Source organism: Corapipo altera, unplaced genomic scaffold (assembly GCF_003945725.1).
Source record: "Corapipo altera isolate COAL_440 unplaced genomic scaffold, ASM394572v1 78, whole genome shotgun sequence".
Taxonomy (NCBI): domain Eukaryota; kingdom Metazoa; phylum Chordata; class Aves; order Passeriformes; family Pipridae; genus Corapipo; species Corapipo altera.
The window spans coordinates 7,936,879-7,962,260 of NW_020884904.1; the positions used below are offsets into that span (position 1 = coordinate 7,936,879).

The 25,382-nt window shown below is 45.3% G+C and overlaps 1 protein-coding gene across 1 annotated transcript in view; it reads right to left on the reverse strand.

Moving 5' to 3' along the window:
• Positions 1-6,029: 6,029 nt before the first annotated feature.
• TSPAN32 (tetraspanin 32) overlaps positions 6,030-25,382 on the reverse strand; it is a 30,780-nt gene continuing 11,427 nt past the window's right edge. The window contains exons 5-8 of the mRNA XM_027651275.1: positions 13,813-13,914; positions 12,218-12,310; positions 10,010-10,093; positions 6,030-7,783 (exon numbers count right to left, since the gene is read on the reverse strand). Of these exons, the coding sequence (XP_027507076.1) occupies positions 7,688-7,783; positions 10,010-10,093; positions 12,218-12,310; positions 13,813-13,914 (375 nt within the window). The 3' untranslated portion in view covers positions 6,030-7,687. The remainder of the gene's footprint in view (positions 7,784-10,009; positions 10,094-12,217; positions 12,311-13,812; positions 13,915-25,382) is intronic.

Sequence of the window (25,382 nt, forward strand, 5' to 3'; positions counted from 1 at the left end):
CCCGTTGCTTTTCTTTTCTTGTTTTCTGCCTTTTTTCCTCCTATGCTGAGGAGTGAAGGAATATGGAAAACAAGAAATAGACCTTTTCCTATCCTCTGAAAATTGTATTAGCAAACAATTTCGTTTGGAGCTAATATAGTCCTGTTTCTGGGACCTTCCTTCAGCTTCTGTTGGAGCACATGTTGCTCAGGGACAAATGTGGACCTGGCAGGGAGAGCAGGGGCACAGCCTCACCATCTCCTCTATCAGGAAGCTCCCGTTTACAGGCTAAAGCCTACTGGGTTTAAACTGTTCATACCAACAAAGTCCTCTCCAAAAGTTGGAGGTGGAAAAGGATTTTGAGCTTTGTCCATTTTTCTTGTTGGTGTTATTTTAAGCAGCTCAGCTGGGTACATTTGAAAACTTTGACCTTAAGGTACAGGAAGAAAAAAGCCACCACCATAGCACTGTGACAAGATAACATATACTGTTTCCCAGTACTATGCATAATTTCAGGCGTTGCATACTCATTTCTCATGTTGAGTACTCATTTTTCACACTGTGCTACTTGCTGTACAGCCCATAAAATACAACCACTGCGTTCCCAAGGCTCTCAGTGGCTTTATCAGCTCTTTATAAAATGCTGCTTTATAAATAAGTAAAACTAATTTGCAAAAATTCAGTTCATCTCTCGGTGTCACGTGCTGGTATCATGTGTGAGTGCTATGAATAGGGCTGATGACTTCCCTTTTTAAGGAGGGTGGGCTGGTTGCAATGCTCATAGTGCACCATGATAACACGGTTGTTCACAGAGCAGCCAGCTGCAGGCAGAGCTGTGAAGAAGCTACCTACCTCCCAAACCTTGCATCACTGAAATAAAAAGGTAAACTGTAAAATAAAAAAAAAAAAAATCCCCAAAACACCAAATTAAAAAATTCCCAAGCCGACATTTAAATGTGCTTTCGCAAGTGGGTTTGCAGGCAGAGTGAAGCAGCAGAGAGCAGGGGTGCCTGCAGAATTTTTCCTCTGTCTGTTGGGCTTGAGTCGTTGGGTTTTTTTGTGAACCTGTTTATAAAAGTCAGTGTCATGATTGTGGGTTTTGGCCTTTATGGGTATGACTCACCAGGGTCTGTTAGAGCAGAAGCAGCTTGAGCTGCCTCCCAGTCTGGGTTTAGCAGGACGACCCTTGCCAGCGGGACTCGGCAAACTCAATCCCCAGGACTCTGAGCCTGCTTATCCTAGTGAGATGCCCACCAGCCTTCCAGCAGCTCTACCTTAATAGCCCTATTGCTTCATCGAAAGCAATGGAAGGGGATGAAGGGAGAGGACAGACACACATCCTCCCCACCTCTTACAACTGTGACTGGAGGGCTGCCGGCCAGGGTGTGAAAAGATTAGCATCAAGGCAGGCTCTATTAACCAGGGTCTCTGGGACATTTGGGAGAGCAGATGGGAGTCCCTCATCCACTGAGGACCACAGCATGGCTGCTGCTGTGATATTCTGGCTGCATGGCTTAGGCTTGTGTGGCAATCCACCTACTCTCCTCAATGAGCACAGAAATGGTGGACAAACCATGGGAATAAAACACATATCATCTTGTTGGTGAGGTACTAGTTAGCTTTTAACCACTACTTACTTATTTTTAGTGGAAGATATGACAGAAATAGCTTGGATTTCCAGTTTACCTGTGGTGGTAAAAAAACAAACAACAGCAGCATTACCAAAGATCTTTAAATAGGACATTTTGTACTTGCATGAAAAGAAGCTCAGAAATTTATCCTGTGGGAGGCTAAAGTTACTCCCAGAGCTCATAGGAGTAACTTGCTTGACAGCCAACAAACAATACTGTTTTTCAAGGCAGGGACCCAAGCAAGGGTCTGCAGTGTCTGTACTGGCCTATGGCAATGGGAAGGTGGAGCTCCATTGCCTCAGGAGAAACCTGTCTACACACCTGTGGAGCCAGCCAACACTTTCATTTTGAGTAGAAAAAAAATAATATTAGAAATCTCATCCCCATAACTAAGGGGACATTTTCAGAATACCTTTTCTGTGCCCCAGCAGGAGTAGCTGGTACCTGTTCATTCCAAAAATCCCCATGCCCATATCTGCAAGTTCAGCCCAAGCACTGTGATAGCCCAGGGGGTCACACTTGCCTCGCAGCCTCTGGAGAGGGAGATGCAGCAAGCAGAGACCTGTTGCTGCGCCTGAAATTTCTGTTTCTAATAAACTCAACAAATGGTTCCCATCTGTGTGGTCTGTCTCTCTGCCATCTTTAAATATTTATATCAACGTATCTATGGTGATAGGTTAGGTTATATAAGGGGAGGGGGGAGTATGGGGAGCAGTGGGGAAGGACAGTATCAGCTCCTGCTGGAGCTAAGGCCAACGGAGAGCAAACCTGAGCGTGTTTCCCATCCGCACAGACACTCCCTCTTCTCAGATCATGAGCCCAGAAAGTGAACATTCATTTTTCTCAGGGCATCAGGGAGGGCCGGGCCACAGCTGGGCTGAGCTGCGCTTTGCGAGGTGCCATGTGGAAGAGCAAGAGCCCAGCCCATCAGTGCAGAGAGCTCTTATTGTATAATCAATGTATAATTCATTAGTAGGTGAATAAAGAATGGAATAGCCTATTGCTGATGCAGTGGGGCTAAAAAGAAAGCAAGTCCGTCCATGAGCAAGCTGCTACACACAGGGGTTAAACAATACCACTTAGTGACGCTGACAGGCGAGAGTGGAGATTTTGTCTTGGGATAATATAAACAACCCAGCTAGCAGGCTTCCAGTAACTCCAGGGAGAGCAATGCAGGGATATGCATCTTTCTGCAAAAATGCTGGGAAGGACCTTTCCTTTTTTTCTTGCTGGGTTTTAAGGGAATAGCATCTAGAAAACAGCAGGGCAGCAGCTGTTGGTTGGGACCTCCAGGCTTGTCTGAAATTATTTTTCCCAATTCCCAATGTGCCAATTCCTCATGAACTGAGGAACCACCATGTATTTCTTCCAGATAAAGAGATGGCTTTTTCTCCTTGACCCTTCTGGCAGGGGTAGAGGTAGATATGCAGTTTGCCTCCAGGTATAAATTTATTTGATGGACCCCCAAAATGCCAGGTGACTTAAGGTAGCAATTACTATGTTCTGGGGGTGAGAGGGCCAGCACAGCAGGGAGCAGAGCAGCTTCACCAGCAGGCCTGCAATTGGTCATGGGTTTGGCAACTACAGTCAAATGCTGCATAACACACACAGCCCGTGTTTTTCCAAAATAGCCTCCGAGACTGCTCTGGAGCTCCTCCTGCTCAATCCTGTGCTCTCCCCCACTGTCCCACATGTGGAACATCTCTCAGTGGACGGGGTTGATGTTTGCTGCCAGTTGCTCATTCTCCCAGAAGACAAACTACACAGTTCAGAAAAAAATCATTTTTCAGCCCAAGATTGGGTTTTACTAACAGAGAAAGCTGCAGTGACCCTCCATGTGAAAGCTGCAGGCCATGTGTGATCCAACCGTGTATTCACAGCAGCTTCTGACCTTACCTCCTTTCAGCTGTGCTGGCAGAGATCTATGTGGGGCATCTTCCACCTCTGGCTGCATTTCTAGAGGAGAATTATAGCCAGATGCTTTTGCAAATGCATTGCTTCTGCACCTGGTTAGAAAAACATATGTCTATCAACTACTACCTCCAAAAATATTTAATGTGTCTTCAGCTCATAAACACAGCTTTCTTTACCTTGGCAGGAGGTGGCTTCCTTGCCACCCCAGCATGCAAAGGTCCACCCACATTTGCCAATTCTAAGGCTTTGGAAGGACTTGCTCAGCAGTGTCTCCTCTAGGAGCTTGCTGTAGGCATGAATCCAAGCTGCACAGCAAAGGGGTTGTTGCATGAGGAAGTTGTGTTTCGAGGGCAGTGGGAACTGGCAGACACAGTCAATAGAGCAGGAAATAGCAAACCATTTTGTAGTTGAGACATCACACCACGAGACTGAAAGATTCTCACACTCACCAGCAAATCCCTCTAGAGACCCAGTATATTACTTAACCTGTGCTTTTCACAAGTGCTCTGAGTTCCTTGTTTTTCTTCTGAGTACTGAAAAACTTGATTTGCAGAAGCCCTGATCATCCTTGGCTGCTGTGCAAAGCTGCACACTGCCCACCTGCAGCTCTACCTGAGCAATACATTGAAAAAGCATCATCCACTGCTGTCGGAGCAGATGCTGGGAAAGCTCATCTAGCTCATAAGCAAGCTATGGTCAGGCTACCCAGGAGCACGTGGCAAGCCCTACAGAAGGCCTCAGGGGAATTTGATGTTCCTGTTAGCAGAGCAGGACCCGAGCAGTGCATGGGCAGCGAAGGGTGGAGAGCAGCACAAAAGGCTTCTTGCTGCTGCCACAGGCTGATACTCCCTGGTCCCATAGGTTTATAGGTAGCCCCTCAGGTTTACAGGTACCTCCAAAGGCCAGAGCAACCTGGCCTTAGGTTGCTCCCTCTTCCCATGTCCTCAGATAGAGCTGGAGGGTTGTCTAAGGAAAATGAAAAGGGTAACTCATGAGCCCAAGCTAACACATACTCATAGAAAGGCCAAACCATGATTGCCCAGATGACCTTAGTGGAAATCACTGATAATTGCTGCAGCTTAACTGACAATTAGCTGAAGCCAATTCACAATTAATATTTAACTTTGCACCTTGGTTTTGTATTTTTTTTTTCTCCTGCATATGCCTACATAAATAGGATTTCTTTCCCATCAAAGTGTATGTTGACATGCTTTATAACAAGCACCTTCTGCCAGAGCAAGCCCCAGGAAGGCTCACTGCTCTGCAGGTGCTTCCTAGCCTGTCTGCCAGCTTGCATCTCCAGTGCTCAGCTCCATGCTCTTCTCCCAACAAAATCTCTCTTGCTCTTCTCAACACTGTGTAAATCTTGGCACTCCTTACCAATGAGTTCCTGGGATTTTGCTCTGGTTGCACAAGAGCTGTATTCCGCCCCCAGCGAGCAGCAAATTAAGGACATTGTAGGACAGGGACTTTTTGTGGGGAGAGGTGTAAAAATACCGTTCAACGCTCACCCACCTCGCAGGTTCCATCCAGCCATCTCTGCGTGCTGCCACTTTCTACAACTGTGAAAAAAATGTTAACGCTGCACATTTCTGTAATGGGTTTCTAAAATTCGAGAAGTTGAACATATCTGCTTTTCTGCTCCTGAAAATTACAGCAGGATGCCATTGCAGGGTGGCAGGAACCCCTGCTGCTACACACAACACAAGCTCTGGGAGAAGAGCGTGTCCAGCTGGGCATGGCTCTGTCACCTGCTCATTGAAGGTGCTCCTCCTTGCAGGGGAACTCCAGTGAAATGGGAATAAAGCTCATGAGATGGCCAATGGCCATCATATATATGCTACTCCTATCCCTTTACATTAGAAACTGACCTGGGAAGGTGGAGCATCTCAAGCTTTAGCAATACTGATGCTGAAGCTTTAACAGAGATCTTTTCTATCAAATGAGGCTTGAGCAGGTAACCCACACCAATAACATTGACTCCACCAATTTGTTCATCTACAATGTTTTTTGATATGGCAGAATATCAGCAGTTAAATGGCCAATGCAGAGCAGTGGGCAAGACCTGACTACCTAGTCTTTAAAAAAGCAAAACCATAGAGATTTCTTCCATATAAATACTCTGATCTTTATAGCTTAAACATGTCCTTAAGCTTTTTTCCTCCCTCTGGTTGCATTACTCCCTGAGAGGTACCTGCCTGCTGCCCCATCATCCGGCCAAGAGTAGGATGAGGCTGATGAGCCACTGCTTTTCCTCCAAAGGACCAACGCCATCCTCTCCTCTACCTCCAGCATGCTGCTGGGACAGGCGAGCACCCGCTGCCTGGGGAATATCTCTTCCCAGCACTGAAAAAATTACTGAGTGCCCTCCATGATGCAAACCACCAAGCAATGCAGATAGGCTCATACAAGGCAGAAAAAGAGAAGGAATGAAGGCCTTTCCCAAGAAATTCATCTTTATTTAAGCAACCATGGGTCACATGAGCTGCCAGCTGGCCTGAGGAATAACAGTAGCAGTGGGTGGACAGTAGCAGTTGGAGCTCACAAGGGAGATTGTCTCTTTCCAGAGATGAAGATACATGATAATACATATAAAGTGAATATTTTCTCACCACTAGAAAGTGAGTATGCTGTCAAGTGCATATCACCCCTAAATGTCTGCCAGACTCAGGTGTGTTGGTGACTGCCAGGAGGTAGCTTGAGTACTACACTGGAGCAGTTTGAACTGGATCCTGCTTCCAGTGAAGTCAAGGTGAAGCTCCACTGGTCCCAAGGGAGCGGGACGAGAAGTGATAGCCCTTCCTTACCCCTTCACAATGTAATTCTTTCTAACACAAGGCATTTGCAGCCATGTTAAAATGCCAGCCAAGTGCTGTAGGCTGTACTGATGTTCTTGCCTGTGTAGCAGACCCTGCCTGAGGGACAGGACCTGTCCTGAACATCAGCATGGGGGTTTCCATGTTTATCTCAATAAACAATTGCTACTTATCATTTTTCACAGCTAAAAGCCACTACATAGGAGAGGAGTGAAAGGTGTTGTTGGTTCAACAGACATTTCATGCATCCATATAACTTACAGCAGGTGCTACATCCATTGCAATGATGGGTTTCAGCTCAGAAGCACCTCTGCCTCCTCACGAGGGCAAAGCATGCCAGAGAGCCTTTTTTTCAGCTAGACTGACAGCCTTTTTAAAGTTCTGTTGATTTTTGATAAGGTGGTGCAAAGGGGATGTGGAGTTGGACTTTGTAGCTTTTGACCTGGCTAGAGATCAGTCCTGTTCTCTTATAGATTCAAACTTCTGTGTGTATGTGTAATATCAAAGTCCTCTGGCACGCAGCAGCACAGTGGGTTAGTGAAGCCAAATAAAACAGAGCTGGGGCTGGAAGTTGAACAAGCCCCTGTGAACTCACTGTGTCATCAAGCTCGAGGAGGTTGACTAAATCCTAAGAATTAAAAAACAATGTTATACTAGATTAGTAAGGAAGAATAACAGAGGAATGTGTCCTTGTGCTGGTCAGTTGTTTCAAAGCTCATGCACTACTTTCTGATTTTTCTCCTGATCTCTGGCAATGTTTGAAAACAGAGGAAAAACAGCTGACGGTCATTCGATACCTACGTACTCCAGTGTGATCAGAAATGTGTCCAAAGTCAATCCTTGTGAGTGACCAGGCTGGGAGAGCACATTTCCCATCAGTGATGACAGACTTTGTGTCCATTTATTTACCGATTGCACAAGATTGATCCTGGGCTGCGATCCAAAACCATCCTCCTAGAAACATTGCATCTTCGGGGGTCACAAGAAACTGCTCAGATGACTGTGATTTTTGGTGGTCTTCTCCCTCCATTTTTGTCCTAGGGGGCTCTTCGTATCCTACTTGTGGAGCTACGGCCCGTACTTCTCCCAGTAAGGGAATCTGCATCTCCAAGCCCAGGCACCTTGTTTGTTTGAGGCAAAGACGTGAGACTTCTCCTCAGAGCATCATCCCCTCTGACCAGCTTGGAAATGCAGGACAGCTAGTAGTGCAAGAAAGGGAAATGTGTGACACATGTCCCACCATCTGACCCCTGCAATACCTTCCCAGGGGATTTTGTGGGTGAATTCAGATGTTTTCCTGTGTTAAGAGCTGGCTCTACCTGGTAGGGATGCCCAGGCATCAGGTTTCTACCTCTCTCGCAGGATGTATTTGCCTTTCCGGTCCAGATTGCTGCTGAAGTGGATGGAGAACCAGAGGAATGAAGTTAGGATCATTCCGTAAACCTAAAAGGAAATAAATGAGACACGTGTACAACTAAATGGATAACTGATTATGATCCTTCATCTATGCAAATAAGCAATCATAGATGTTGCATTTGGCCATTTGGCACTTCTGAATTATGTATCAGGGTGTCACATTTTTCTTAAGAGAGCTGTTTTTCAGTGATGTGGTGAACACCAATTCTGACATGGGAGAAAAAAAAAAGGCAACATGTAGTTAAAACATCTGATTGGAATTAGCACAGCACAGCTCAAACCCAGCCCTAAAAATACCAAGAAATAAGATGAAACCAGGAAATTCATATTTCAAATTCCTGCCACAAAACATTCCTCTTTGCAAACAAACATGTCTCTCTCATAATAATAGCCTTTTGTAAAGATATCATGGGGGAAAAAAGCCCCACCCATGTATTGTTTGGAGCAAAAAACTAACAAAACAAACAAACAAACACCTAAACCAACTCCAAACCCCACCCCACAAACCTGCGTAGTTACGAATACAGAGGAGAGCTGTATTGTTCCTCTATATTGTGATATTCTGCCTGATATATCACACACCAGGATTTACACAGGCAACATATCAAAGGTAAGGCTTCTGTGGGAAGGATAACAAGGGCTTTAACAACATACTCTTTCCTAAAGTATGCCCTGATGTTCAAGTGCCTTTGCTTTCAGCTTGATCTGGGGACATGTGTGCATTGTTGGATGAGGGACAGTGACATCAGAGCAGCTATAGCCCTCTTCACATGCTTCCTTTGCATCCTGCCATCACAATAGTGAACGGTGCAGTGAAGTTTCCTCTAGCACAAGCTTCAAAGACAGCTGCCTTATCTGGTTATGGCATCAAGCTGCGAAAAAAGGATACATATAACAAAAATGCTCCAGCTTTTATCTGAATATAGCTGCAGTGAAATTTTCCCTATAGCTGAGAAAAATTGGAAAGTGACATCAAATATTCACACGTGACTTTACATTTATAGCTCCATAGCAATGCCTGATGGTTTGCTTCATTTACTGCTAGCAGTATAAAATTAAAAAGTGTTTGTTCCTCTGGGTTTTTTTAAGATGGACAGGAATCTTCTAACCTATAATTGCGCCAAGGTGGACACAAGATGTAAAACGATCTTCAAATACACTTTCAGTCAGGAAAGGTCATCCCAGCTGGGGATGTGCATGGAGATATCATAGCAGACCAAACGTCCCTTCACAGTGAAGAAATGAGTCTCCCGGCACATTCTCTTTTCTGTTGTGCAACACCACATGTGCAGAGTGCTTGTGTAGAGGTAACTACAGTGATCCACCTCTGCCAAGCAGTGAGTGGGCATATAAGCAGGATGTGTTTAATTAGTGACCCTCTCCAGCTCCAAAGAGACTACCTCCATGCAGCCACTGAGCTCCCCCATCACTGAAAGACATGCTCCTCTTGCAGTATTTCATTTTTCCTTTTGTCCTCCTCCAAATAATACTCACAAATTCAGTGCACATCCTTTACACACAAGCCATCCTCTGAAGATTATTTAACCCCTCCTCTGCAAGATTCTCCTTCAAAGACAGAAGCTGGGAGCCCAGCCAACATGCTCTGCTCCTTTCCTTTGCAGCCTGCTCCTTTCAAGCCCATGATTTACCCACTCACTGCCTGAGATGAGCCTTACTGGGTTTGTTAGCTGTCATTATTAGAATGAGACCTTCCCTTTCTGCACAGCTCTCCAACTCCACTGCTGGTGCTCAGCAGCTTTCAGGACCTTCCAGCTCTAGCTGCACCCAGCAACTTCCCAGGCTGAGCTAGGAAGCAGCAAGTTTCCTAAAATATGGAGCTTTTACTGCATCTCCTTCTCCACCACTGCTGCTGGCTTCCTACCTGATCTGCAAGCCCCAAGCCGAGTGACATGACCTCTCGCTCGCAGGTGAAGATACACAGGCAAGCCTGAGTGGATGAAATGCAACTGCTGCTGCATCCTGCTCCCCAGTGCCAGCTGCTGTGCCTCATTTGGGCAGAAAAACTGTGCAATGAGCCTATTCCTGCAGGAAAACCACTCCATCAATTAGCCTGGCCAAGACAGGTCCTGGCCTTTTCCTAATTTCCATAGTGGAGTCCACAACTGCTTGTTTCTCTGCTGCTGGTCTCCAGAATCACCCAAAATCTTAGCTTTTGGGGGCTAAATTAGAATAGCTTTCCCCACTGGGGTCTGCCTTTCAGGGACCAAAGTGCAAAAGGACAGACAGTGTTACCGTGAAGCCAATGGCGACACCCAGGAGCGAGAAGACGAAGTCCATGTGCTTCTTCAGAAAGTCCTGGATCTCTTGCAGGCAGTTCTGGGAAGAGAGAGACACCCCTTGCAGCACATCAGCATCTTGGTGGGTAACTTTGGACCAACACCACTTGCCACAACCCTAGAGAGGGAGGCAAGAGAGGGGCACAGCATTGCACAGCTGGGCATCTCTCCCTTTTTCTACTGCTGCTGCTGCAGCTTGGCAAGACAAACACCTGTGGTACATCTTCTATTACTACAACATGCCTATGATTTTCTTGGTGTGATGCATTTTGTACTGTGGAGGATGTGTGTGTAAGTGTGGTCATGAAAAAGCTTTTATCTTTTCACCCACTGGAAAATGGAAAGAGGGAAATGGAAAGATAGAAAAGCAGAGCACACCGTGATGCTAAATGCATTCCCCAAGGTTACTAATGAATAGCTCAATTTTGCAAGGTGCTGCAAGCATTAGTATACATTAGTCTTAAGCATGCCAGTGACCCTACAAAAATCCAGGAGGTGTTAGCCAAGAGAGCCATTTCAGAAATGCAAAAGTCTGCCCTCGATGAAGCGATTTGCAGAGTGATGTAAGAGTGCCCAAAGCCAGTAGTGAATGTAGTGCAGCCACCAAACTCTGTGGTTTCCTGTGTTATAAAGCACATCCTCCCACCCACTTCCCCAGCTCCGAGGCAAGGGAAACACAAACAACTAGGTAGGAGGGATGGAGTCACCCATACGGTGCCCAGCTTTGTTCTGCTCTCCCTTCCTGCTCTTTGAGCTGAGATAGACCCTGCCTGGAGATGTGACGTTCCCAGAAGGAACACTGCCCTGTGGGCTGATGTGCCTGCACATCACAGTGTCCTGTTAGAGCTTGGCATCTTCATCTGACAACAATGTGTTTGTATTGCTGTAGCGACATGGTTTTATTTTTCCTAGAGACAGCATATACTGATGCTGGTGGTGTTAGATACTTCAGCTACTACTATTTGGCTACTCCAGCAGAAGAAAAATAATTGTAAAATAGGTTCACTCAGAGAGTATGAAGTCTAGATTGTGGCTTTAGTGCAGAACAATCTATTACTGGTGGCTTCTCCTTCAGCCTCACCGAGATACTGCAAAAGAGGACGAATGAAGTGTGCTTGATGAAGCTACTGCTGGGTATCATCATCCTGCTTCACGAGTTTCTCATTTTATTAACTATTTAATGCCCCGGGAAAAAGGAATAACATAAAATTCCACATTGGCTGTTAGTAGAACACATTTTAAGCCTCAGAAACTAGTGTCACATAGAAAAGCCAAAGAGTTTTTTTGCGCTCAGACACATGCCCATGATATCTCACGCTATCTGTGTGCACAGCAGATGAAGAGGAGGCTGGAGGGAAGTGACAGGCTGCAAACACAAGCATTTTGGAGGCTTTCTAGAACTGCAAAGGAAACTGCATCTGCGAGCGTATGACTCGCCCCACTGGGGCTCCTCCTCCTAATTCACAGAATTGTACAATCATAGAATAGTTCGGGTTGGAAGGGACACTAAAGATCATCTAGTTTCAACCTTCCTGCTATGGTCAGGAACAACTTTCACTAGACTAGGTTTCTCAGAGCTTCATCTAGCCTAGCCTTGAACACCTCCAGGGACAGGGTATCCACAACCGCTCTGAGCAACCTTTTCCAGTGCCTATCACCCCTCGCAGTAAACAATTTTTTCCTAATATTTAATCTAAACCTAGTCTCAGTTTGAAGCCATTCCCCCTTGTCCTTTCACTACATGCTCTTCTAAAAAGTCTCTCTCAATCTTTCTTGTAGGCTCTCTTCAGGTACTGGAAGGCCACAATTTGGTAATCTCTAAGCCACCTCTTTTCCAGGGCTGAACAAACACAATTCTCTCAGCCTTTCCTTGTAGGAGAGGTGTTTCATCCCTCTAATCATCTCAGTGGCCTGCTCTGGACTCAACTCAAGAGGCTGATGTCCTTCCTGTGCTGGGGATCCCAGAGCTGGCGCAGCACTCCAGTACTGCATCCAGTGTTGTTATTGATACAGCAAAATCCCACCAAAACAAACCCCAATCCATTTCAACCCCAAACCATGAAAAAGCCACAATTCTCATTAACACTTGAACTCCAGAGAGGTTTTGACAGGTAGCAAGCATTGGCACAACCTCACTGTGGGGTGGAAGAAACTTTTACCTTACCTGTCCTGCACTGTGTACCTGGCCGGGTGGACATGTCTGGTGCTCAACGTTGTTTGTGTCCCCAAAAGGAGAGTGCTTCCCACAGCACAGGAACTGGAAGAGAGGGAGAAGTCTGCCAGTCACCTGCCGGGGCTCTCCCCTCGCCATCAGCTGCTGCAGCAATCAGGAGGTGTCAGCAATGGGCCACTTTTCCTCCCTCTTGCCCCAGGCAGGACTACCCAGCAAGGGTGGCAAGGAATAAAGCACATAGGTATGGAATCAACAGCTGCAGCTAAATTCAGAGGAGGTGGGCAGATTTGGCCCCAAACTTGCTCATGCTCCTCCAGGACTGCTGCCTGGGACTGAGGCCAAGGCCTCTCTCCGTGGTCATAACCAATGCTCACAGTGGCTGCTCTGGAAAACCCAGGGATGCACAGTCATGTTTCCAGTGATTGTTATGGGCTGGGGGGAACCCCAGCAACAGCCACTGTGGAGCCGGTTTCCTGTAGCCATGGTGCACTGTCCAGTTTGGAGCTCTGGCAAAAGGAAAAAAGTAATAGGAGGAGAAGGACTGTTTCTCCATCAATTAAAGTGTCTAAAATAAACAACTGGCGAAGCCTTGTTCTCCCTGGTTCTCCTTGTCAAGTGAGACTCTGGATGTGCTGCTCCACAGCCCTGAGGGCAAGCACCTCCATGCCTGGTCATGGCTCTGAGGGCCACCACCATTGCTGCAATGAGAAACATTTGCCCTCCTCTGCATTCTGAGAAGCATGGATAGAAGTAGCTTTGGAAAGTACTTGTTACGATGATTTAAGAAAACATAGAAGGACAAAGTGAGTTGCGTGGGAGGTGGCTGGAAACAGGCAAGCAGAGCTGACCTTCCCACCCAGACTTGCTGCATACCATGAACTCACTACTCAAACAGGCCCTGCTGTGCAAGGGGGGCGGCATCTCCTGTACTCAGCAGGGACTCACGAGTTTCTCACCATGGGGGACATCCTCACTCATCTCCTTTGGCTTCAAGGGCAAGCATCCTCCCTGTACTCTGGGTAACCAACCCTGCCCACCTACTGAGCTACAGAGAAGTCCCCTACGCCAAGAACATCCTAGGCAGTGGGTTTTGGGAGCTTGATAGCAGCTTCCAGCTCTGTAAAAGGCCATGTAACCTCCAGTACTCCTCAGCCATATACTCAGGGGTAAATAGAAATAACCAACTCCAAATACTACTGCTAGACTATGTGGGATTCCTGCCCCTCCTCTCTACTTGACCAGGTATGCACCCACATTTTTGTACCACAGGGAGCAGGGCAGAGGGCAGGCTGAGACAGACAATACATGTATCAGCTGCAGTGTGGCAGTTTTGTAGATCTTGCACCACAGTGATGCTCTGATAGGTGACCCTTTCCTCCTGTTGATAATCTGGTTGGTCAGACCTGGGAAAGGAAGAATAGGAAGGGAGGAGCAGACTCCACAGCAGGCTGGAGGACTTGGTTCCTGAGGGAAAATGGCATTGCAGCACCCAAAAGGGAAAACACAGGTGTCAGTCCTAGCCTGCTGAAACTATCGGGAAGATATCCCAGGGCAAGGTTTTCCTCTGCAGCCGAAAGACAACTTACTGCTTTGTGGATGGCAGTCAACTCATGTCTCCTGAAGCTGGAGGTGTTCCTCCTCACCTCCTCGTACACAAAATCATACACATCCATCATGCTGTCTTCTACCTGCAATGAAAGCAGAGATCTGTACATGCAAAACACTGATCACAGTCATCTCTGGAGGGAATTATGCTCTTCTCGAATTCCCCCAGAAGCTCTCCCAGGTATAGCAATACAAGCAGTGTAGCTATTAAATGACCCCCACACAGCAGCAGGAGCTGGTGTATGACCCACTATGCATAGTGTTGGTGGCACTGTAGGTGTATGACCTTCTGCCATGCATGGACCCTTCAGCATCATGCTGGGGCCTCACTAGCTGTTTGATGGAGCTTTTGGCTAGTTTTGGATTTAGTGTCAGAGAAGAACTCAGGTACCTGTGACCAGTGTTCCTCTGAGTTCCTCTGCCAGGCAGGGGTGATGCCATCTCCCTGTCCTGATGTGGGGACTGTGAGGACAGGCACACACAACCACGAGATGCTAAAATACAAAGGCGAGAGGACCTCAGAGGGATGGTGTTATCCCAGTGACAGACCAGTTTTTCCGAACAGAGCCAAAAAAATAACAGGAGTGATTCAGTGGTGAGTCAGACCCTAAATATTTACCAAACTGTAAGAACTTGCAGCTTGACAGATCCCAGCCAACTCCTGCTCGGGTGTCAAAGGAAAAAAAAATATGACAATTGCTTTCACTGCCTGCAGTCAAAACCTTATTTCTTCCTTTCCTTTTCCCTTGCTTCTTCAGGAACACTGAGCCGAGTGGGCCTACAGGCAGTGTTTGGCTTTCATGAGGGAAAATCAATGGGTGAAACAGGCATAGCAGGAGGTTGCATGGGGAAGGATGGGCACTCCAGGAACAGAGCCACCCCTCAGTAAGGCTTTGCACCTCAGACTTCTGAGCCAAGGAAAATACCCTCCTTAGAAAAATGTGGGACATTGAACTGTTCCATACAGGTAAGGAGGGAGGATCTTCATTTTGTCCCCTCTGTGTATCAGAGTGCATCAAGTGGGATGGGTGCAGCAGTAAGACAAGATCTCTAGCAGACTTATGCATCAACCTTCCCCTGAGCAAAGCTTAAAACCCAATACAAAGGAAAACATCCAAGCTTTTCTAACTTCTTGTGGCCATGAAATAGCTTTCCAGCAGCTGCAATTAGATAAATGGATTCAATAAAAAGAATGTCCATTTCCACTGAAGAATTGGATTAAGAAAAATGAAAAAAGAATAATCTTTTGACCTCCTCTTGTGGAGAAAGGAAGAACAAAGCAGCTGGCTTCTTAACCAAGAGATTATTACCTTTTGAATATCACAACTCCAGTCTGAGATTCAGGAATAAAAACTATTTTGTTCAGTGATAACATACATATGGGTTTTGGCAAAGTAACAGTGCTGCATGTGCAATTTCTGCCTTTTAATATTTATCATTAGACTCAGGATGCTGAGCTTTCCTCCAAAAGACCTAAATTTGGATGACTTAAAAGAAAAAAACAGTTAAAAAAGGGTTCAAGCAAACTAGTTTCTAGGTTCAAGCAAGAGTTCAAGGGTTAAAAGCTATCCAGAAGTTTAACTGCTTCTAAAGGCCTCTTGAAGTCTGGGACAGGAAAAGTTTGGACAGGTAGTTTTAAGTCCTGCCTTGGCTGGGCACATTCCCCAAAACCTCATGAAAAATGTCAAAAAAAGTTGTGTTCACTACAGTGAGTTTTGGGCTGGGTCTTGCTGCTGACTTTACAATTATATTCAACTTAAAACAAGGTAAGATGAGACTTTGTCCAGTGGTGTTTCAACTACAAAGACCATCACAGGCTCCCTGTAGGAGTAGGCTCTGACCATGCCACCAGAACAAATTCACTGTGCAGGAAATTCAATGTTCATGAGTACTTTGTGCTGATAATAAACCTCAGCAACCAACCGAGGCTAATGTCCTCCTCAGCAGCCCCTCTGGTGGTCACGGTGCACTGAGTAACCTGTGAGGAGGGCAGATGTTGACAGCTGCTGGCTGCCGCCTGTGGCAGCTGCCAAACTGGTGAGCTCCTGCCAGCTTCACGAAACCCTGAGAGGATCAATTTGATCAGGAGAGGTACTGCCTGATACAGTGGTGCACGTTTGCACCCTCCTTATTATTTCAGGTACCATACAATGATGTCAAACATTGAGACTGAGACTGTTTGAAGGATGAGAGTGGATAGGAAAGAACTGAAGGAACAAGATGCCCATAATAAAATCATGGCAGAAAATTAATTCAATTGTTGGAAACAATAATGGAAGAAACCACAAGCAGTCACCATTTCACAGCCAGTTCAACTACAGTGATGGTGATGATGATGGTAATCTCCAAGTACATAATGACTACTAAAGACTTCAATTGCACCATTTCTGAGCTCTCTTGTGAGCTGACTTCTCAGTTATCTACTTTTTTTTTTAATTTTCATTTTGTCAAGCAGCCTCCAAAACTTGAAACACAAGAGATTAAATGAAAAATATATAATAGCAATAACTTCCTCTTAGAATGTGTGTCTGGGCAAGCCTAAGAGTACAATTTGCTGATTAGTCATTCTCAGCATTTTTATTTAGCAATTATATCTAGCATTTATATCCAGAGATTATCTGAATTTGCTATTCAGATCCTAGTAAGGAAATATCAAATTATAAAACCATTTTTTAAAGAGTAAATTACTTGTAGTTCCTCCACATCATCTTTTTGATTTTTGCTAGGATCATTTGATTATGGAGGGAAAAACTGTTGTTTTTATACAACGCAATGGTATGTTTTCTCATGTAAATATTTCAGAGGTAGGTATATAGTACTAAATCTCAGTATTTACCATTGGCTGCTTCCTTTTCTGCAGAAAACAGCATACAAGAGGTCTGGTTTAATAAGAGAAGACTTACAAGTCCAAACCATTGCACTTTGCTGCCTAGGATGGGGTTCTGTTTATACTCAGAGCTGCAGCCAAGGTCTGAAACACCAGTAGCACATGGCAGCATCTATCCAGCCCAAAATGTTGTGCTAACTCAAGCATGCCTGATGATGTAAAAAATAAAACCTGAAAGCGTGAGACAGTCACCAGGCAGTTTCATGATCTATCCTTATTTGCAACATTGATTCATCCAGCAGATGCAAGTTCATCCCTATATTTTCCTTTGATCCAGGACTTAACACAGTGAAGACCTAGACTGCAGCACTGCTTTGTATCCTCAACTGCCGTCCTCAACAGATTCCACTGCACACGCCATTGATGGGCAACTTTGGGTCCATTGCCTCAAGACAATTTTCTTTTTCTGTATCTTGCACCAGGTGTTGGACAAAAAAAGAATACTAAAAATAATCAGGATGCTTTTTCTCATGGTTAAGCAACAGGATGCCTTTTAAGTTCGAGTGCTTACTCTGATACTGTTAATATCACACTTTAAGACCAACAGCTGTGCTCCATCCCTTAAACAGTACTTAGCATGTAATGGACCAATAGAGCTGGAGAAGAGAAAGTCCATTTGGGCTTCTTTTTGGGAGGTCTTACACTCCTCTCACACATAAGTATCATTATGGTCAAGCGGATTTTCCTGTTCCTAGTGACATGCTGTGACCCACTGCTGGAGGAGTTCTGCTGGACAAGCTCTCCCTTGGAAGGAGACTGCACCCGCAATGCTGAAAAGCCAAGAGCAGAAGATAAAGCATCAGCTGGGCTTAAGAAAAATCTCCAGTTTAAGTGATATGGAGGTCACACCCCACAGTAATTCTTTTCCTGGAAGAAGCTGTGTGAATGTTCCAGCTCTAAATTAGTTAAATAATCGCTGCCTCCCATTTCTGTCTGCATTCCTTAATGAAATATTCATTTAGGGATGATATCGATGGGTTGCTGGATATAACAAATGGAAAATCACCACTGAGATTGATGCAGCTGATTCCAACTGACTCAATAAGTAGCATTTTTCATTTAAAGTAAAAGAAAAAAGGAATTTTGACATTGTTTATCATCCTTTAAGTCCTTTATCCCCCAAGAAGCAGAATTTATGGCTGCAGGAAGACATGTACTCTAAGCCATTAATGTTCTTGCCCTTGTCTATTTAAAACTAAAGCAAATTTCAGTCTTACCTCCTTTAAGAGGAAACTGACATTTTTGACTTAGGTTATTTATCAAGGATAATTTTTCCCTGTAACTGGATTTGGAACAGAAACATGAGACAAGAAGCTCCACCTTCAGTTCCCAATGCCTTTGCAAGTCAAAGGTGCCAATGAATCCCCATCCTGCTGCCAGTGAATACCCATGCCTAGGCAACCTGAGAGTGTTGCTTTGATGGAAACTAATGCAGACTTGTACCAAGAACAATGATCTGAATCTCAGTGAACCATCTTTGCAACTGCTGTTGGCCAAAAATCCCTCTACAAAGCAGAAGCTCTAGGAGAACATAGTGAAAGGAGATCTCAGGATTGTCTCAAAGATAAGCCCACCTTCCTCCTTTCTGATAAACAGGAACACTCCTGACATGGCTGAGAAGGAAGACAGCTCAAGAACAATAATAGCGAAAGGAGCTGTCAGAATTATCTCAAAGACAAGCCCACCTTCCTCCCCTCTGATAAACAGGAACACTCATGATGTGGCAGAGGAGGAAGATAAGCCCGGGAAGCAGGAGGAGGATCCTCTGCTCCTGTGGGTCTTTGTGCCTTTGAGGTACCAAACCAATCACATGCAGCGCAGCCTCAGAAGAATCTGCAACCTCAGCACTTCATGTTCTTTCAGCACCACCAAGAAGGATGTGTTCACCAGCATCACTCAGAAGTGTCCCTTTAGTGGTGGCTGCCACAGACTCCCCCACTTGGCTATGAACTGCAAGTTAGTCAGCTAAGATGTGAAACTGGAATAAAGTGGTTAACTCACTCAAAATTCTTCCTTGTTCCAGTAAGAAAAACACTTCTGCATTTTGTTGTCTCTGCCTTTCCTTTCCTCCCTGGTGTGCAGAAGCACACGTGTTCACAGCGTGTCAGAAACAGGGGGGAGGCAGATGCAACAGCTTGGGTTTGGGCAAAGCAATGCTGCAACTTCAATGAAACAGAGAAGAGAAAGCCAGGCTGGGTTCTTTAGCCAGATTGCAGAGCAACTCCCATCACATGGATTGAGCACATGGTAAGACGAACTCTCCCATCCATGCTCAACCAAGCCCTCATTGCCTGTCTACACACAGCCATTACAGCTTGCTGCAAGTTTTTATTTCCTTTATCGCTTATTAGCTCCCCTCCTCTCCAGCCTTCCTCCAGCCAGTCATTCCCAGATGCAGAAATCCGGCCAGCACTGCAAACCAGTGGAGCCTTTGAGGGCCCCTATATCTATATACAGATACAGATTTTACATCTATCTATACACATATGGGGGGGTAAGACATATGCACTCCCACCCACTTTCTGGTATTGCCAGAGGATCAGGCAAACCCTGACCATCCTTTGGACAATCACTGGAGAAATACACAGAAGAAGAGAGACCAAAAACCATTGTGGAACAAAAAACTCAGGAAAAGCAAAGCCTTGCAAAGCTACTTCTCTTCAGTTCCAGTGCTTCCATCAGGTCCTTGCACAAAACACCTAAAACATGTGAAAGTGCTGAGCTGTTACCCTGCTCATCTCCTCCTCATTTCCTATCTCCACATCCCAAAAAGAACAGGAAAAATCTAACCGTATGGGTGCTATACACCCCTTTTGGCCAGTGGGCAGGGGGACATCAGAGCCTCATGCTCAACTAAGCCATAAACCGCCAAGGCCACCGCTGTGCTACTCTGGATGCAGCCAGGAGCATTGCTTTGTGTCTGTGGCAGAGCACCAGATGCTTTATAAGGAAGCACAGAAAACCTGGATGGGCAGCTAATCAACATCAACACATTTTTTTCCCTAAATCCTTCAGATCTGGGCCTGCACTCCTTGTGCGTGTCACCAGCCTCAGTGTATCAAAGTCTCCTTTTTTTTTTTAATTAGGTTTTTAGGTTGTATCAGCAACAGAGCCAGCTCCAGGACAGCCCTGTTAGTACTCTGAGCTGGTGGTGCCTGTCCTGCTGCGGCGAGCATCCCACAGGTGCATGAAGGTGGGATGGCAACCATCCAAGCAGCCTCACGTACCATGGCTGGTGCTGCTGTAGGCGGGAGCTCCAGCTAACGCTCTGCCACGGAAAGCGGCAGAAATGGGGCCGTGTGGGTTCAGCGTCAGGGCAGCAATAAATTACAGAACCCATGAGTGCAAATGCCTGTGTGGAGGCTCAGACAAAGGAGAACAGTGTCTCTCTGGGGGGAGTGGGCCGTTACTGTGTGATGAGAACATAAACACTGGGAAAGAGTCAAAATATTTTAAAACGTTAAGGAAGAGGGAGGGGTTTCCCTCCTCTTTTGTTTTTCCCATGGAGTTCAGAGAATGGGAAAAGCTTGGTCCTTACCTTAAAGTGATTGTGCCTGGCAGATAAACAGCAAGAACAAGAAGCACATCAGATTATTCACAGTGTTCTCACAGCCAAAGTGCTAATTTTTGTAAGTGCTCTTGAAAGACCCCTGTGAGCGGCTACAATCCTGATCCAGCCTCACTGAATCAAAAACCAAAAGGAAACTATCTGTATGCTTCAGGTCTGGTTTCAGAAAGCATATGAACACAACTCCAACTTGTGTTTAAGTCCCATTAAAATCTGTAGGACTTCAGCCTGCATTTAATTATTGTCCACAGATGAGACAGACCAGACCCTGCAAGACTTCACCCCAACATACACCAGAGGAAGCTATGATAGGCACAAACACACCCTGGAAAACCTACAGACTTGGTTTGCTGCTAGAAGGATCTCTACAGCCCCACTTAAGAAATTAACTGGAAAGTTCTCAGTCATTCCTTGTCCGAGGATGTTTCCGCATACCTGCAGAAACAAGAAATGCATGTGCTGATTTTTTGCATGAAAAGAGAGCATTTGCCTCTTGGAGACCCAGGCAAATGCTGTGTATGGCTTTGCAAAAGTACTGGCTGGGACAGAGACAGAAAGACCAGCGCTGGTCCCACATGCAGGGAAGGGACAAGGGAAGCCGTTCTGTTCAAGAGTGAGCCCCAGGTGTGGCAATGTTTGTTATTTAACAACTGCAACTGTTAATTCCAGCTGCACATCCCGGGCCATGTTAGAAAATCACCATCCTAAAAGGTACCACCTTGCTTTCTAACAAAGCACAGAAGACTCTGTTTCCACTTCCCAGACCCAGGAGGGGAGAGCAAACATGTTCCTTTGGAGGAAGCAGAGCAACACTGCAGCAGAATAAGGGTGTATATGGATGACTTATGTTCCCTGCCCATAAAAAGCTAAATCCTTACATTTATTCTCTGAGTACAAGCAGTGCAACACAGAGAGGCTAATGTCTTCCCACTCACATGGAGCCAAAAGCCACAGGCTTTTGAAATCACCCAGACACATGAGAAACCACTTGATAACTAAGAGATCACCATATCATTGCAGTCAGTGTAAATCCAAGCAACCTCTTCATCCAAGGGACATGGGGAATCAGGCCCTCTGCCAGGAATATGGGCAACTAATTGCACCAGGTTCAAAATTTCCCCTGAGTTGGGAAGTCATAATTTAATCCATTTTACGCTTTTACCTGTGAACAAATCTCTGTAATTAAAACACTCATTCTTGTTGCAAAACTTCTTGCATGTTACAGTGACTTTACTGGCGCCACAAAGCTGCTGGAAGGATGGCTCAGCTGCTCCAGGGAATGGGAACAGCAGAAGATGGCATGGTACAAAAACTCCTCTGGCCTCTTTCACAGTGAGGCCCAGAACAAAACCCCAAACCCCGGGTTCAACAAGGAAACGTGCTGGGTCCTGCACTTTGGTCAAGTGAGGTCAACAACCACATGAAGCGCTATAGGCTTGGGAAATAGTGGTTGGAAAGAACCCCAGAGGAAAAAAGACCTGGGGGTGCTGGTTGAGAGCTGAACATGAGCGAGCAGTGTGCCCATGTGGACAAGAAGGCAAACGGCATCTTGCCCTGTATCAAAAATAGTGTGGCCACTGGAACAAGGGAAGTGATTGCCTCTTTGTACATGGCATTGGTGAGGCCACACCTTGAGTCCTGTATCCAGTTCTGGGCCCCTCACTACAAGAAAGACATTGAGGTGCTGGAACGAATCCAGAGAAGGGCAAAGAAGCTGGTGAAGGGTCTGGAGAGTAAGTCCATTGAGGAGCAGCTGAGGGACCTGGGGTTGTTTAGCCTGCAGAAAAGGAGGCTCAGAGGCCACCTTATCACTCTCTACAACCACCTGAAAGGAGGTTGTAGCCAGGTGGGGATCATCAGTCTCTTCTCTCAGGCAACTAGTGACAGGACAAGAGGACATAGTCTCAAGCTGTTCCAGGGAAGGTTCAGGCTAGACGTGAGGAAGGATTTCTTCATTGAAAGGGTGGTCAGGCATTTGAACAGGCGGCCGAGGAAGGTGGTGGAGTCACTGTCGCTGAAGGTGTTCAAGAAATGACTGGATGTGGCACTTAGACCCTCTAGTTGATTGGTCAAAGGTTGGACTCAATGACCTTGGAGGCCTTTTCCAACCTTAATGATTCTGTGATTCTATTTTTGTGTTGGTTAGTAAGGGTACCAAGTCTTCTATATGGCAGCTGCAAGTACATCTCTGCTCCAGCCTCTGCAGACATGTTTGTAAAGCAGCAGTTAATGGGTGAGGTGAAAAGCGAAGCTGGGGAGGAGGAAGCAGCAGCCCTCCCCACCAGCTGTGCCAGATGTGGCATGTCTCTCCTATGTCCTTCTCTGCATCCTAGGTCCTAGCTGCTTTCAGCCACACTGTGAATGACTGAGAGACCTCAGTTAGACAGCGGTTTGTGGGAAAGGAACTGCCATAAAAATAACTTTGGAAAACAAGACTCAGCTCTTCAGCTTCAGGAACCAGGACTTCCTAACGTGGCTGAAAACCATCTGAAAACCTCATAATTTCTGTGGTTACCACAGCTGTTCCATCAAAGACACTTGCATAGAGGTCATTCTCTCTGCCCTCCCATGTACATTGATCTCTCGTTTGCTTTGATTGCACCACCACTGTCCTTCCTCAGGCAGGTTTGCAACACTTTCCTGCCTAGACCACATCTCCTACTGAGAGGAGGAACAATTGCAATGCAGCCTTTTAGGATAAAGCATGATAAACCTCAGTTTCATGACTGCTGCATGTCTGGTATACATTATTTCAAGAATAAAGGCTATGGTGACACTGAGTCTATCGGAACGCAGATAACTTGAAATTAAAACATTTGGCATCTGTATGAAAGAATATGTTCAGAAGCTACAGAAGGTTGCAAAAGCAGAAATGAATGGGAAATTAAAAGACTCACATTTTGTTTACAGTGCCAGGTCTGAGAATATCAAATATTTACAAATAACTCTTCCTTTTTCCCCGTCCAGCTTCTCCATAAGTACATTAAACAGAGCTCTGAAAGAGCCACACAGGCAGAAAGGGCATCTCATTTTCATCATGTTCAAGCAATGTTTCTATCTATTTTCTCTTGATAATGACCATCAAAATTATTTTTCAACTGAATACTGGGATTTTCTGTTTCACATGATTTTCTGTAAGAGGGGTCTGCTTTATGAAGAAAATGTAGATTTTCTTTTTTCCTCTCTTTTTTTTTTTTGATCAAAAGGAGTAAAACACTGAAGCATATGCCATGAATTGTAGGGGAGACCTCCCATCCCCCAGCTTGCAGGGGGAAGGGAGGGCTCTTCTTTCAGTGCTGCCTGTGTTTGTCACCTTGCCCATGGGGAAGAAGAGGATGGGATCTACCACCAACAGCTCCCAGCTGGCACTTCCAAACTGAACAGGCTAATTTTCTGTCTGGCTTTTCACTGGAAAGTCAATGTATTTTGCATGGAAAAAATTCAAATTTTTGTTTTAGGCATGAATGGGGGGCAGTAATTCCCTGGTGCTCTCAGGGCCAGTGATTCAGGCACATGTAATGGGCATATTCATCCATATTTAGTTTTACATCCCCCAATTCTGTTCCTTTCTTGATAGCTGTCTACATCCCATCAGGTTTACAAGACATCCACCAGCTTGGTCAAGTTTGAATTTTTCCTCCAGATTACCACAATTAACTATTTCTGAGAATAATGACATGCAGTAGGCAGCAGAGGACACCTGCTTTAATTTGGTTCTTTATTTTGAGAAAGTCAGACAAATAAACAGTTCTATAATGAGATTTCAGGAGTTTCCCCCAGCTTCGTTCAATTTTCTGTACCACTGCACTACCTGTCTTTCTGTCCTGGAGGGACAGTCACATCTGCATATCCCTCTGTCACCTGCATTTCTCTCTCTAGTGAGACGGGTTACTTTTCAATCGAAACTAAATTTCCATATGTTTTGCAAGTGACACTTCTAATTAAGTCTTCCCTCATTTATATTCCCTGCTTCTCTTTACATTTTAGGAAGCAGAGAAACCCAAGACGGTCTCTAACAGTATTTTATTTTTTCTGTTGTCAGAAACACTGCTGGTTTTCTTTAGCCAGAAAGTAAACCTTTTACAAAACCCCTTCATTTTGCCTAGTGGAAGCTGCTTTGCTGTTTTGCTTACAGAAACCCAACCAATTACTAAAGCTAACCATAACCACGGGTGTATCTGTGGGCAGGGCACTCAGAGCAAAAAAACCCATAAAAATAATTCAAAGTAAAAACAGATGGAGTGATTAAGAGACATACAAGTAAAAGTAATTCTCTTTTAAATATTTTGAGGAAAATATTTTTTGAATGGCACATCCCTGTATTAACCCAGTATACAGCTTTTTCTTCCAGACTTTTTATGCCCTACTCTCCCTATTTGGATTAAAGTATAACTAAATAGTCTATTTAGATAACACAATTTCACAAGACCAACCAGGCACAGTCTCTGGTGCCAATTCTCCTTTACTGGCACAGCTTTTGCATAAATCTATCATTTACCTTCTGCAGAAGAAGGATGAAAGTGTGCTCAAGGCCTCCCTTCTATGTTGGTCATGAAAACAAAATTATTTCCATATTAAATTGTTAGTTTGAATGTAATAAATTTTGATAGTTTTGCCTGAAATAATGAGAAAAAAACCCACAGAGGCTTTTTCACGGATGTCTCAGCTCTGACTGAACCTGCTTCAGCCAGTTAAGCATACAGATAAAAGATGTTGTTGTGCCATCAGCACTCACCCTAATGTTTCCAAAGCAGTTGGACAAATTCACAGAGGAAAAATCCACTGAGAACATTAAAGGCAGAGGCACCAGCAGGTGCCACTAGCAGGCACCTGAGCCACAAGCTGTTGTCATCTGAAAAAGCACTGCTTTGTGCTTGCTGGGTTTTCATGCTGCTACCTTGGCCAACAGCAGGCTGGCCAACAACCTACCTTGGCCAATAACTTTAGTCTGATCCAGCACAGCCACCTGCACATTTCGAAGGATTTTCAATGCCTGTGGCCATTGGTCAGCTCTGGACAAACTTTCTAAAGAACCAGGACCTTATCCCTCACTTTAACCTTGATTTCTGCTTTCAGAAGAACTGGATTTTAATTTA